General features: G+C 51.4%; 1 protein-coding gene across 1 annotated transcript in view; it reads right to left on the reverse strand.

The window, feature by feature from the left end:
* Positions 1-15,629, reverse strand: part of PEPD (peptidase D) — a 116,860-nt gene that overhangs the window by 87,776 nt on the left and 13,455 nt on the right. Inside the window, exons 4-6 of the mRNA XM_079118561.1 lie at positions 10,517-10,580; positions 6,332-6,379; positions 4,574-4,635 (exon numbers count right to left, since the gene is read on the reverse strand). Coding sequence (XP_078974687.1) covers positions 4,574-4,635; positions 6,332-6,379; positions 10,517-10,580 — 174 coding nt within the window. The remainder of the gene's footprint in view (positions 1-4,573; positions 4,636-6,331; positions 6,380-10,516; positions 10,581-15,629) is intronic.

Below are 15,629 nucleotides of genomic sequence, written 5' to 3' on the forward strand. Positions count from 1 at the left end.
ATATAGATACACAGACTCCAATAAACCAATGTATACACACAGACATACACAAATGTACATTCAGCCACAAAAACATACTCAGAGAGAAAGAAACACACTCAGACACACAGAGAAGAAATCAAAAAAGACAGTACTGACAGGTTTAATTCTGGGTAATGAAACTTGGATATTCCATATTTTTACCTTTGTGCTACTAGCATTTTTCTATGATGACTATATCAATTACATAAAATTAACAACAAAACCCCACTAATGGCCATAAGAATGAAGAGTGTCCTAGAAGACAGTAATTTCCTGGTGGGCTCTAAATGTGGGGTAGGCAAAGAAAGGGTGAAGAGGATGGACTTGACTTCCTGCCTGGGCCACTGGCTTCGACCCCGGAGGGGGTCTAACCCAATGCATGAGGCAGGCCTCCAACTCTACTCCCTGCTAGGGGGTTAGGGTGGGTTCTCCCCTCATGGAGATTTCCATGGAATTTTAAACCCAACCCTAAATATTAACTTGATATGCAACTTAACAGTAGCCAGAAGCCATGGTCCCCAAACCACAAATTGGTATTCTGTTGTAATCATCAAGTTTTTAATAATGTCCCTCTACTTCCTGGGTTTTAAAATTCACATCTTTGAATATTAATATTCCTACATTAACAACCCCCAAATTCAGCATTTCATATTTAACTGCTTATTTAAATTGAATTAATTTGTAACCAATTGTCTTCAAATATCCCAGGCAATTTAAGCAAATGCCAAAAGATAAGAAATATGCTTCTTCTGAACAACCAGCTGATGTAAAATAGGGACCATATTTCTCTCTCAGACAACACCATGAAATGTAGTCCTCTAAAACTTGCTGTCCCCATGCAGGACTCCTGGGCACAGATCCTGCCTGCCTGGGAGACACCCCAATTAAGTGAGGCAAACCTGAAGGATGAGGGGCCCTCAACTCAGACCCATGACCCCCTACAGGCCATTCCCTCCCCTTCATGATCAGTCTCCTTCTAAGGAAAATCTGCCTTACAATCTATCTCCTCAGCTACGAACAAGACCCATCTCACTGACAGGGCTGCCAGGTGCAGCAATCAGGTGCTCCATGGAGCCTTGGTGTCCACGGTGCACAGGAAGAAGTCTCAAGTCCTCTTTACTGCAGGGCTCTGCTCCCCACCTCAGCTTCCCACAGCCCCAGCCCACATGCCAGCTTCCCACCAAGCCCTCACCAAGCCCTGGCAAGGAGTGCCTGAACCCACTGGTGTACCCCATGTTCCCACCAGAGCCCACCGTGAAGTATTCTTCCAAACCCTCCAGAGACTTATCACTGTTCCTGTCAGGTTAAGCATGGAGCCATTGCCTGGGCCAGATTCCAAACTCCGCATGGAGCTTGCACAGACTGCTCCCATCTGTTCCCCTCACCCGCTCACAATCACACCAAGCCACACCCCTTTGGTGAGCCAACTGGCCCTTGATCACGGGTTGATCTCTCTGGCCTCCTGCTTGTCTACCACCCACCCTGCCTCTGCCTCCCCATTCCCTCGGAGGCAACCCTCTGCTGTCCCTACCACTGCGATACCCAGGGCACTCCTGCAATGGGCTGGTTGGCTCTGATCCTGGGAGCTAAGGGAGGTCTACCAAGGTTGAGCCCAAGTGGAACAGACACCCAAGGCAGACAACCTCAAGAAGCCACACTGGGAGGGAAGGGCCCAGGCCAGTCACCCAAGGATCCAGAGTCTGAGGGCCTGGGATGGGTGGCCTGCTGAGGCCAGTGTTAGCCTCCTCCTCCCTGCAAGCAAAAGCAAAGGCAGCCTGAGAGGGCCCATCAGGACAAACTGAGAGCCCAAACCTGAAGTTCTGTTAAAGTGGGGGGTTCAACAAAAATCCAAGACAGAGGTGCATCAGAGATGTTTACAGGGTCAAAAGTAAAATTCCAGGAATAAGAAGCTTCATTAGGGCAGTGAGAGGCAACTAGGGACACAGTAGTTGAGAATTGGAAAGTAGGACGACAGCAAGATTCATCTTGCTTAGGAAACAGTCTATTATTATCCCCAGCAAACAGCTGGAGGCACTCAGCAGGCAGGTGAATGTGGTCACTGAGCTGCAGTGGCCCTCAAGGACAAGGTCTCTTCCAGCCTGGCCCAGAGGCCAGGGAGTGGCAGAATTGAGGTGCTGGCAGTCTGGATAGTGGGAAACAGGGGGCTGAGCTAGACCCAAAGACAAGGAATACAGATGTGACTTCCTGGAGGAAGGATCCAGGGGGCACCTGGAGGCAGACGCCAGGGCGCCAAGTCAGTGCCCATGGTACTCTAAGGAGTGGGCACCTGTGAAGGTCCCTTCCCCAGCAGAGCAACCCCTGACTGTGGAGTTACACAAAGAGAATGGTGAGATGTGAGGCCCAGAGAAGAGGCATGAGGGGACAAGCCTGCCAGGGGATAGAAGAGGAAGGGGTACCATGAGCAGACCAGGAGACTCCAAAGCAAAAAACAGCTGTGAGAACTTTACCCTGCAGCATCTCAACCAATCAGAGACCTTAGCCAACAGCCCATTATGTGGGTGTGGAAATCAGTCTACCCAATGCCCAGGACAGTCTCTCAGCCCAGAGAAGCAGATGAGTGCCTGTTTGTCAGGTACCAGTCAGCCCACATCCAGGCCAGACCATGGGCTGAAGATGGTACAGCCTATGTGCCAGGGGAGATGATGCAACATTGGGCTAGTCCCTGGCTCTCTGGAAGTCATCTCCAGATGCTGAGGTAAGAGCTTGTAGAGCACAGGACCCTTGGGGCCCGTGGAGGGACTGTGGAGATTCAGGGGAGATACAGGAGAACAGGGCAAGGTCTGCCTAAAGGAGGGAGAAGCTGGAGTTTACAGCAGGGAATCCTCCCAGTGGTGGAGATGAGGCCTCCACCTCCAACTCCCCCATAACAGGGATGCTGTCCCTGCCTCTTTTGTGTGAACTTCATAGAGCAGCCAGCAGAGGTCTGCCTCAGTGACCCCATCCTGAGCTTCCCACCCAGGACCACAACTGCCACACCAACTCACTGTCCTGGGCCTGGGGGAAGCTCAGCCCTCTGTAACAGAGATCTCCGAGGGGACAAGCAGAGGCCCCACAGCCAAGAGGCCCTGCATCTAACCATGACCTGGGAACTTCTGCCATGTTGAAGCCTATTGAGCCCATGGTGTAGATGGAAAGACAGGCCCACAAGGCAAGAGAATTTCATTGGTATTTGCTGTAGGCAAGCAATTACTGAACATCAGCTCCAAGAAGACTGGATGAATGTGATCTCTTAAGTCCCCACAACAAGCGCATGCAATACATTTGGGGAAATCAAAGTCACAAAGTCAGTCAGGGTACCCCTCCACAGTTCAAGGCCCTCCCATGAGGAAAGACCTTCGAGAAGACAGAGGGATGCTGTGGAGATGGTCCATGGTGTTGGTCAAGGAAGTAGAGCAGGGCCTTAAATGCAGGCACCTGGGTCATGGGGAGGCCCAGCCCTGGGCAGCAGCATCTGGCTGTGCCTGCACACCCTCCAAGGGCCTGGGGAGAGACAGCAGTTCCAGCTCCATGGTCAGCATTTCAACAAGCAGGCTAGTGGCATGGGAGGCAGGGCCATTTTGAGCAAAATCCCTAGAGGATGCAGAGAGAAGCAAACCTGATACCCACTCCCCGGTCCCAGCGCTCTTATCACTGGGGAAGTGATACATATTCATGAGCTCACAATCCTTTCTAATCACCACTACATCACACATACGCACAGATTCCCGCAGCTGAGGCTCATACATAATTATAAGGCGCTTCCTCTGTCACTGCCTCAGTCCACCAAAGGACAACAGAGGACACAGTGGCTACAGTGAATGTGTGGTGGAGGAGAATGCTGGGGGCCCAGTTCATTCAGGAGCATGGCTGGGTGCTGTCCACTGTCCACACTCAGCAGCCTGGAGGAGGGCCTCTCCTTGAGGGCTTGTCTGTAGCAGTGTCAGCCCAGCATTGCAGGCCCACAGATCCCTGGAGCTGGTCCCCAGTCAGTCTGGGAACATAGCATAGCTGACAGGCAGCACTCTCTGGGGGCCACAGGGTGATGGGGGTGACAATGAGATATAGGTGCTGCTCTTCCTGTACCCAACACCTGGAGAGGCCTAGAAAGGGAAAACTCCTTCCTAAGCAGGGTTTGGGGGCTACTCTCACAGTTCAGTTGAGAATGGGGCAGTAGGGGACACAGGAAGTTGTTGAGAGCTGGACAGGGAGAGGTTAGTGGCCAGGACTAAGGGGCAGGCCCATATGGCAAATAGTGTGATTTACAAAAGACCCCAGAGCTCAAAGCTTGTCTCTAGGGAGCCAGCGCACAGCAGCCAGGGTCAAACACTTTGGTTATGGGGCACTACAGAGAAGGTTTGCTCTCCTTAAGGTAAAAGGTAGGTGATTTTAGGGCAATAATTAAAAAAAAATATTTCCTCAAAATGCCCAGGTGACTCCCATTTTTAGAATGCCCCTCTGCATGTTTCATAGTTGGTGTGCAGACTGGGGAAGACTCTCTGGCCAAGGAGCAAGTACGGGGAGGATGGAAAGACAGCGGGGGGCCCGGACTCACTTGCTGATGCCCTCGAAAGAAGCTTCCCTGCACACACTGCCGCTGTCGGTGTTGACACCACGCTGCGGGGAAAGGGAAAGAGGGGTGAGAACACATACAAGTCACACAGGGGCCACACAGTGTCCCCACAGCCTGCCCAGGAGGCCCTGCCTCCTCCAAGCAGGTTCAAGATAGAGGAGAACAGGGAGCCCCAACCCTGGACCAACGAACCCTTCCCCTCCTGCCTTTCCCTCACCAGTGAGGCCCCCCGCCCCCAGCCCAGCCAGGCAGCTCCAAGTCAGGCCCTCCTTTCTGCACTGCAGCTTGAAAAGCAGACGAGTCAGGGGCCTCACGTATCCCACAGTGTCCCAGGTGCACACAAGGTCTCCTCCATGGATGGGTCAGGATACTCTGGTGACACCAGGTAGGATGCTGGACTCAGGTGGGGCCCAGGCAAGAAAAGCAGGTACCAGGGACTGCTCACCACCACCACCAATCCGCTCTGCCCAGGCTGGGCCTATCTTCTCTCTCACCCACACACTTCTCACTAACAGTGTGAGGTCCAGGGGTATAGGCAGGCCCCTGATCCATAGGTACTGCATGGATATGACCAATTTCGGATCAAAAATAATTGAAAGAAAAATTGCATCTGTAGTGAACACGTAGATTTTTTCTTCTTTCCATCATTCCTTAAATACACTGTATCAGTTATTTACATTATATGAGGTATTATAAAAAATTTAGAGATGATTTAAAGTATATTAGAAGAGGTGTGCAGGTTACATGCAAATACTATGCTATTTTATATAAGGAACTTGAGCACCTGGAGGTCTTAACAGAAATTGAGGGATGATTGGCTATCAAATCCAGAGATGGGGGACCTACATCAGACAAGACTGTTGTGAAGGTGTTCCATTCCTCTCCTTTTTCTAATTGTAAGGAGACTCCACATGGAACTGGACGGAAGTAGAAACAAGAGATTTAGAGAAAAAGATGCCCCCAAGAGAGGCAAGACATTTTAAAATCACCACTGTTTTCTCAAGGACTTCAGGCCAATCGATGTCTAACCACATACCCAATAAAACACAAGGGGCCATCTTTGACCACAATCATCGAATGCAACCTTCCTTCTTACTGCCAAAACAGCAGCACAGAATAAAGAAACCAAATACTAAAGAAAAAAATTACCAAGAACTATTCCTGTAAAAATCAATTAACAATGGGAAGAAGGGTCACTTAGGGAGGAAGGACCATATATATGAAACTCCCAAGGTCAAAGAAGAGCAAGAAAGCATGCTTTCTCTCTGAGACATCCCACATTGAGCCCAAGCCCTGCCAGGGTGCCAGGAACCCATGCTGCACCCCAGGCTGTGCTCCATAGCCCAGTTACCTGAGGACGGATGCCAAGGGCGTCTTTCAAATTCTATCAACAACCAGGTTATATGCAAATACTACTGGGGGGAGGAGTAAGCTGACCCACAAAGCCCATGAGCTCAGACCGACACAACTACATATTCTAGCAGGTTTTAACCCTACAAGTGCACATGGTGCCTTGTCCATTATGGCCTCAAGCTGACACACATCACATCCCAGGGACCCTCAAGGATGGTCCTGGACAGAGTCAGCCATTCGGACCAAGCAAATGTGGCTATTTATTACCAATGACATTCCTCTCATTTCCTAATTCTCCCCACCACTCTGATGTCAGCAGGGAAGGGCTGCTCCCTGAAACCTCTTCTCTACCAAATACTGCCTGGCTCCTGGACACTAGCCACTTACCAAGGTTAGGAGGACAGAGGGGTTCTGTGATGTCAGGATACTGGCAATCTGAAAGGTAAGAAAAGAAACTTTTTTAGAGCAATTGTGAAGAAGTCTGCTGGATATGATGTACCACCATTACTTAATGACAGTGCATATTTATACAGCAGGGCCTTAAGATAGGTACGTTACTGTCCCCAGTCTGCAGAAGAAGAAATCAAGGCTTACAGGGATTGATGAACTTCTAAAAGTCACACAGCTATCGAGTGGTAGAGAGGGCTTTAAACCCGAACCTGGCAAGTCCCCACGGCACTTGCCTCCAGATACCAGGCAGATCCCTTGTTCCAAACAGCCAGACCCGCCCACCCTCCAGCTACCACCTCTGCCCATCTGCCAACTCCTTCCTGAAAGAGCCATCCTCACCACCCCGAAACCCACAGGCACTGTCCCACAGTTTCTCATCCCCAGGGCAGACACCTCCCTTCCTGGCCCCCATTTTCAACTAGGGGAGCCAGCCTTCCCCAGCTCCACCCTTTAGCCTCCAGCCCACCCAACACTCTCCAGTTCCCCACCCCCTCCACAGCCCACTCGGGTGTCCCTTCAGCAAGTCAGTGGCTTTCTCCTCCCCCAACACCCCACCCAAGTTCAACTCTCCACATCCCTGCTCCCCACTCAATGGTACCTCTGCCCAGAATGCCCTCCCCTGATCTTTCCTGCTCCATCCAGTCCACATCCCCCAAGGCAGGTTCATTCACCCCTCCTCTGCCACCCCACTGGCGGTCATCAATGCCCGAGCAGAGTACCCATCAGTCAGCATTAGATGTGACTCCTGGCCCCCAGGGTGCTACTGCCCTGTAAGGAGCAATTTCTTCCTCTCCAGACCCCCAACCCTCCGTCTGCCTTGTATCTGGGCTACTGCATCGGGGGCCCCCTCCCCTGCAGTCCCTGCCCTAAACTCTGACACCCTCAACACTGTGACAGAAGGAGGACGTGTTGTTTTACCAGACTGACTAAGCTGTCACTGATATACTCTACAATGAATATATGCTAAGTGGACATTTTGACATATGTATACACATCTATTTTAATACAGAGATGCTCCCAGAGAAAAGCTGGAATATTCTGAAACACCACAAACAATATGGATGTGCAGCTACTCTTGAACAATTGGAGTTCAGCACACAACAATAAAGTGCACCTGCAATCCCATCCCAGGAGACTTTTTAGCTCTGCACATAAAAACAGAGATCTGTAATGACATTTGAATCATATGAAATTACATGCTTCACTTATTTCCTGTCATTAAATATTCTTCAAACACGCAATTTTTGGCAGTCACTACCTCTGGGGATGATAAACATTCAATAAGTCCTTGATTATGGCCTGTGCCAGTCATCTTACACCCATCATCTCATTTAACCACCCATGAACGTGCTGCCACCATGGCCAGATTTCACAAATGAGAAGGGCTTGCAGGCTAGAAAACGTGCTCAAGATCACAGCTAAAAGACAGCAAAGCCCAGATTTGAACCTATGACTGTGTAATACTCTCTTAATGGACACGGCATAATTTATTCATCCTTCTATTCACATGAATTATTTCTAATGATGAGCTACTACAAATAATGTTGTGATGAACATCCTGGCATATGAAGTTTTATTTCTTTAAAAACATTATTTCCTTTAGAAAGGAAGGAAGGAAAGAAGGAAGGGAGGGAGGGAGGGAGGAATAAAACAAAGGTGACCCACTTGGGTCAAAAGCTGTACACTTCGTCAAGGCTTGTGAAGCCCACAGCCAAAGGACAATCCAGACCCATACCAACCACCCTCTCTCCCGCTGTGCCTGAGGCTCCATCTCCCTGGATCCTCCCTCATTCACTCAGTAACTGTTGAGAGCAAATGAGGCCTCAGCCTGTATTGCACAAATCCTGGCTGAGTCCCTTCCACTCCCCAGCCCCTCCTGGAGGAGGGGGAGGCTCATGAAAAGGAACAGAGCTGCCTCTCTGCCACGGAGCAGGCCCTGTGTGTGTTGTTATGTTGACGTGCAGGGTCTACATTCATCAGCACACAACGATTCTGTCAATTACGGCAGCAGAATCAGAGAAGGAGAAGGCACTTGGGGATTGTATCTGCTATTGTCCTTGGGAGAGAGGAGCCGGATAACAAATGTGCGGGCTGATGGTTTTTCTCTCCGCAACGACTCTCTGGACGTGCTGGTTAGGAATAATGGAGGAGAAAGCAGCCCTCGCCATGCTGCCTGACGCTCAGATGGATCGAGGCCCGACAAAGAGCAGGCTGTGCGTCTGAGAGTCCTGGCAGGGCAACATCTTTTATTGATCACGACTACTTCAGTGGGCCCTGGCTACCTCTGCAGCTGTGAAACCTCTCCTGGCCTGGCAGCTCCATCCACCCTTCCCCGTGGAGACCCATTAGAGCTATACTCTCAGCGGCATGCTCTGATGCTGTGCCTCAAAAATTAAGGGAACACAACGTGGCTACGTCTCACTGGCTCTAAATGCGGTCCCTGTACACAGGACAGCACAGTTCTTTCAACTTAGGGCCTCATTTCCACGGAGCAGTGGCCGCTGGGGACACATCAGCTCCCCCCAACCAGGGCTGTTAAATGCCCTTGCTGTGCTGCAGGCCATGGCCAGAATCAATCCCTGATCTCCCTGGCAAGTCAGGTGGATGGGCATCCACGGCATGCGTCAGAGCTCAGTGGGTATGGATTCTGCCCTAGGGACAAAAGGAGGCATGGCCACCTCACTCATTCTCCTAATCAGGACGTGAACCAAGCCTGTGGGCCACTCTTCACAAAGGAATTAGTCATGCCTTCACCAGTGTTGCTGAGAGAGCCTATCTGGCTCCAGAGAGCTGGGCTTCACCACGCAAGCACTGAAGCTCTTGAAAGTAAACCCTCATTCTCGGCTGTCTCCCAAAACATTAGTGTACACTGGTGGCCTGCAATGCTTTTCAAATTTTGAATTTGTTTTTAAAATGGAAACATCACAAACAATATGGATGTGCAGCTGAACAATGGAAGTATCCAGCAGGCCTGGGCCAGCAGTCCTGCAGGGCAGTGGCCCCTTCAGAGGAGGGCAGCTCTCCTGGTCCCCCCCACCCCAGACCCTACCACTCCCTGAGGCTGGGGGGCAGGCAGCATCTTCCCTGTGGTGCGTGGTTGTTTCTCTTACATCTGTCCTTTCTGCATCTGAGTAGGTGACCCTGATTCCTCTGAACATCTGCCAGGTGCCATGAAGGAGAGCAAGTGTGCCAAGCACACCCTCTACCCCATCAGCCCCTAGTTGCTTATGGAAGCCAGCCTCTGCACTGGGTCTTCACCACAATGCCTCAAGTACCTCTCGAGGGTCTCCCAAGTGTCCCCTTGTCAGGGAAGCCACCATCTCAATAATTAAACTCCCCTATATGAGAAGGGGAACTGGAAAGCCCAGCTTGCATTCTGTATGTGATGTCAAGTGAGTAGCCTAGTGGGCTTCCTGACCCAGGTGATGGTGCCAGAAACAGAGCGGAGGGACCTCCTGTGTGCCAGGCAGTGGCCACAGTATCAGAGGGCCTTGATCACTTGGTCACTTGGACCACGGAGCTCCTAGCTGTGCTCCTGCCTCTGCCACAGCTCTGCCCTCTTGGCAGTGCAAGTTGGAGAAGGACCCTTTCATCTGCCTTGGACACATTCAAAGCCTCAGGGGGACAGTCATACACTTGATCAGGTCACATCACACCTGCTGGACAACGAGGCTGGGAGGTGGATTCAGGTCAGGAGAGCTCCAAGTCCAGCCCTGGGTTCCTGAGACTGCAGCACCTGTACCTGGCAAAGGCCTATAAGGAAATCTCCTGACACACAGAGGCTCAGCCAAGCCTAGGGGTTCCTTTGATCAGTCCTGAGTCCCTGCTGCAGGCAGGCTTCCTCACAGAGACGTCCTCCCCTGGTGGATCTCCGTGGCCACAATCCAGGTCATCAGACAATTCCACCTAAGTTTGAGGCAATGCCCGGGACACAAATGGCTTCCTCCAAGAAGTCTGAAGTACACATTTCCTGCCAGTTCTTTCTAAGTGGGGATGCTCTTGAGAGCTGGTGACCGGGCAGTGGTGTCTCCAGGCTGTGGCAGTGGGAGGAGAGGAAGTTCAGAAGCAGAAGGGTTACTGAAGCCGAGGAGCTGCCTGAGAGAGCAGGCGCCAGTGACTTACCTCATCTGTGTACTGGACATCGTCCACAGCGTATTTCTCCTTGAAGTGCTCCTTGGAATGGATCCTCAAAGGGAAGCACAAGGAATGCCAGGGTCAGGGCTTAGCAATGGCTCAGCATGGCCATTTTCCTGCCCTCTAAGCCCAGGCCATGAGGCTCTGGGCCCGTCTCTGTCTTAGTAAGCATCCAGCATGGAGTAGGTCTGCCCAGCACAGACTTGAGGACAAAGGCACAGGGCTAGAATGTCACCTGCCTCCCACGGCACCCCTACCCCCATCTGACCTCCACCCCTCTCTCTGTCCCTGGTTGCCTGCAGCAAGCAGAAACAGACAAATGCCCCTGGCTTCCATCATCTCTCTCTACCAGCACGGAGCCCACCAGGCAGCCAGCCAGTATGCACCACCCTCAGGGCAGGAAATAAGCAGCCTCCCAGGCTGTAATGGAGTCTCTTTAAAGGAAAGTTAACATTTTAAAGAAGTCAATATAAGTATTACTCAACATGATGAGAGAAATTCAAGTTTACTCATCAACCCTGAAAAATTAGCCAATGAGAAAAGACAGGGTAGATGAGGTTCGGCAGTCCTCACCCACCTCAGGATGAGCCTGTGGGTCACAGCTGTGCCAGGCAGACCTCACCCTGGGTCCAGCAGGCCACCACCCCATGCCCAGGCCCCCGACCAGCAGATGAGTCAATGTCACTGCTGGTAACGGAGCTTACATATGGAGGAACACTATCTGCATGGGGGAAGGCCAGTGCCAGCCAAGTCCAATGACGCACACTCACACAGTCAACGCCATCCCACACCTGGTCGCACGTCATCACAAGGGGAGTCACCTCCACCCTTGCCCTGCCAGGCTGCCTGTGGTCTCACGGCATTGTCATCAGCAGATGTCACACCCTACACTGGTCTCAGACAAAGCACAGCAGATGGTTTTCAGATTCTGCTTCCTGGAACCTCAGGTGTATATGGACAAGAAGCAGGTGTCTGGGGGGTCCAAGATGAAACAGGAGAGGGACAGAACTTCAGGATGCAGAGTGAGTCCCTGAAGAGTGAACTCCTACATCCATAGCCTGTGTGACATGAATGACCAGGAACCAGAATCCCACAGCTCTCTCTAGCCCTCTACCACTTTCCCTCTCCACAAGAACAAGCCTCTGGAACTGACTGCCAAAAGTGCAGACCACAGGACCCAGGGCACGGTGGTGGGCTCTGGGACCAGCAGCAGAGAGCTCGCAGACACTCACAGTGAGCTGGGTCAGGTAGAAAACCCACCTCAGGGTCCAGAAACTCTGGCCCCAGTGTGGTTGGCTGCTCGCTGCAGCCCAGAATGCTCTTAGCTTTTTCTCCCTTTTGGCCCTTCTGAAGTGATCACTGGGTATCAAGCTCTTGCTGTTAATTAAATCTACACAATTCAGTCACATTAACTTCCACGTTTGAGACAGGACTCAACAAAAGCTAAATGGCCAAGGTCTGACACCTCCATTAGCATGGCCTCAAGCAGCTCCAGGCGGAAATGGATGACAAGTACCCCATCAGGATTCTGGAGGTCCCAGCTGCAGGGCTGGCTTAGAGAACTGGCAGGCCCTTTGCTACTGAGCAGCTACTCTCTTGGCATGTAGTTGACCCTGCAAGTGGCACAAAAACAAGATCCAGAAAAGCAAGAGGCAGGGTCACAGGCAAAATGTGTTGCTGGAACATGGTGCACGCCTGTAATCCCAGCAATTCAGAAGGCTAAGGCAAGAGGATCACAAGTTTGAGGTCAGCTTCAGCAATTTAGCAAGATCCTATCTCAAAATTTAAAAAAGGACTGGGGAGGTAGCTCCATGATAGACACTCCTGGGTTCAATCACCAGGGGTTTTGGGTGTCTTGACATTCACCATGACTGCCAGCTCCACATACATGTCTGCATCCTCAGCAAGTCCCCAACCCTGCCCAACTCTGGGCCCCATTACTTCATCACCTCCAGATAAAACAGACATGGAAAGCAAATTTCCATTGGATTCATAAAGTACAAAGGATCTGACTTCAAAGCCAGCCTTCGTGGTTCCTACAGAGAAGCACCCCAACTACAAATGTAGGTAGGCACCTGGCCTTTCCACCTCCACTCCAACAGGAGGCCTAAAACCTCCCAGCTCACCTGAACCATCCTGCTGAAGGAAGCCACCTGCCCTTCCAGCCTAAGAGTCTTGCAAGTTAGGCTTCATGGGAAGGTCTCCAGCCAGGCTGAGGTCAAGGACTTAACAGCAGGAAACCAAAGGAGGAAGTAGTAAAGGGGAGGCAAACGTGAGGGAGCTGAGATCTGTGGGTGACCCCAAGGGGGCGTCTCACTTATTCACTCCTTGCTTGGTGGTCACAGCCCTTCCACTCACTGATCGTGGAAGTCGAGGTGCAGCATGACTCTCCCACGGGAGAGCCTACCACTGCCACCTCAACATCAGGAAGAAGTGGGCATACCGGACCCACCAAATGTCCTTTGCCCAAGCGGTGCTTGCCCTCCTCAATGATGCCGATGGGACAGTCTAGTCAAAGTGCAAGTTGGACCTCAAGCGTCAGAAAGTGCCTCCCTAGTGACAGACATGGTTCTTCATTTGACAAATAAAACCTGAAGAATTGTAAGCATTTTGTCTGGCACTGTGCATTTCATTCTTTTTCAAAGGGCAGAGATAATTAGATTTGAATAAAACTTTTTTTTTTTTCATGTTTTGGAGTTAATTATAGTAAAAATCACCTGAAGTGATATGCCAGGCCACCATATCAAACCAGACACCGAAGGCTTGGCAGCCATGATTTGGCAGGGTTGATGGGAACAGGAGTAGCATGTCCACATGAACCCTGCCAGGCTGGCTGGAGAGGTCACTGGGTGGCTCTGAACCCACTGAGGGCCAGGCTGGCCAGGGCAGGAGGTGGCCACTTGGAGGTTCTACATCATTCCCCATCTAGAATCAGGGGTCCAGAAAAAAGAGCTCATTCCAGGACCCATCATATGGCAGATTTGAACAAAAGGAACTGGACGAGGAGAGGATAGGTCTGGAGGGAAGCTGATGCTTCAAGTGCGTGACTTTTCCTTTAAGTACAAAGGAAGCTTTTGCGAGAAAGAGAAGTCCCCCCACTCAATGGGATTCCTGTCCCTCAGAGGGGGCCCATACCCAGGGACCCCGCCTGTGCTACTTGGCTAGCAGGTGGGCCCCAGCATGAGCCCAGAGTCAGAGCTGATATCTGCTCACTGTGCAGTGAGCACCAACACCCTGCACAAGGCCTCGGGTGGGAAGGAGACATTAAATTAATGTCACACAATGCAGACACGATAGAGCCCCTTGGAAAATGAAATTTCAAAGAGCAGGTCTTGGCGGCTAGCTGACCACCTGCATACAGTTAATGAATAAGTAATAGGGCCAAATTACAGCAGTCACCATCAATTTCCAGCAGCCAGAGACTGCCTTCAGCTCCAAACAATGCGGCTGCCCTTCATTCTGTTCACAGCAGAATGAGGCAGCACTTGCTCCTGAGTGGAAGTCGGCAACCATTTCAAGATTTCATTAGGTTGTCAAAGAGAAAAGCAGCCCCCTCCAGAGCAATGCAGGCGTCTGATCCTGCAGACCTCTCCTGCAGGCAAGCCCGCAGAGCGGCAGCGCTTCCTGTGAGATTCTCAGCTTCAGAGAGGCCCAGCAGAGAGAGAGCCACCATAAGCACAGGTGATCAAGACAGGCCTGCCAGGGAGTCAGCACAGACCCAGAGACTAGGTGCTGGGGGAGCCTACAAGCAGCCCAGGAGAGCCAAAGGAATCCCACCAGCCCCTTCTCAGTAAGGCCTGTGCCCCTAAAAGACACCCCTCCACAACACCTCTGATAATGGAAGGAGCCAGGGTGAGGCCAGAGAGAGGCTGAGGAAGCTTTGGCCCTCATGACCCAGGATGTGTGCATGGGGAGTTGGGCCATGAAAAAAACAGACACACCACAAACCACACTTCATATACACGCACACACCCATGCCACAAACACTCCACACGCATCACACCACACACACCGGCAGCCATATACTGCTTCTTATACAGAAAGAGGCCATGCTCAGGGCCTTGGGTCTTCAGCTCTAGAAAAACTCACTTGACACTTCCTGGGCAGCCTGAGGCCCAGAAAGGCATTTAGGAGGCTGAGCACCAGCTCCTACAAACTCAAGCTATGCACACTGTCTCTCATCCTACAGACTGGGCTCTGCAGAGATTACAGGAGGTCCTCACCTTTGTCCAAAGTTGTTCACCTTCTATGGGCCCTGAATCTTCCCAGGGTTTTGAATGACAGAAGCAATTTCCTACCTGCTCTGAGGACCCCTGACACCCCAAATTTTCTGCCAACCAGAGCTGCCATCAATTAAGACGGATTCTGATGGACTATGATGTAAGGAACACACCCTTACATTAAAAAAGTACCACAATATTATGAACAAAGTCTGCAAATAAAAATGAGTTCAAAACTACCACTCTCCTACTCCAAAAAGGGATTGGGGTGAGGCACAGGCAGCACCAGGCTACCCACAGCCCCCTGGGTGTCTGCAACCCTGACAACAGCATAGACAGTGTATGCAGGAAGCGGCAGATCCTGCAGACGGGGGTGTTGTTTCCCTGGATGGCTTTGGATTGCAGTATCTGCCAGATGGATTTTGAAAAGCCATCAGATAGAGACTCTGAAGGAAGCTGAGGAGCTGAAGGTCAAATGTTCAGTCTGGTGGGTTTTGATTGTAAAGGCCAGGTAATCCCATCAGCTCGCTCCCGGTGCCCTATTGATTGTAAGAGTGTCTGGAAGCAGCCACACACATCAGATCTGGCTGCCCCCCAACACCAGCCTGAACAACCAGGCCCTCTGTCACTGCCCCATTACAACTGTGCCTTCTCTCCCAAAGGCTCAGGACAGGGGGACACAGAGAGGGCCACCCCAGAACAGAGGACGGGAAAGGCCTACTGGGAGTGGCCATAGCAGGGAACCAGGGCTGCAGGAGATAAAGATGTGCCTCAAGTGTGGGACCAGAATGCCCCTGGGGACCAAGGCTACCCAGCATCCTGTCCAGCCCGCACATGGAGTCTTTTCCACCAGAGGAGACCAGCCCTATAGACCTGCTTGC

The sequence above is a fragment of the Sciurus vulgaris genome, assembly GCF_902686455.1.
Source record: "Sciurus vulgaris genome assembly, chromosome: 17".
Taxonomy (NCBI): domain Eukaryota; kingdom Metazoa; phylum Chordata; class Mammalia; order Rodentia; family Sciuridae; genus Sciurus; species Sciurus vulgaris.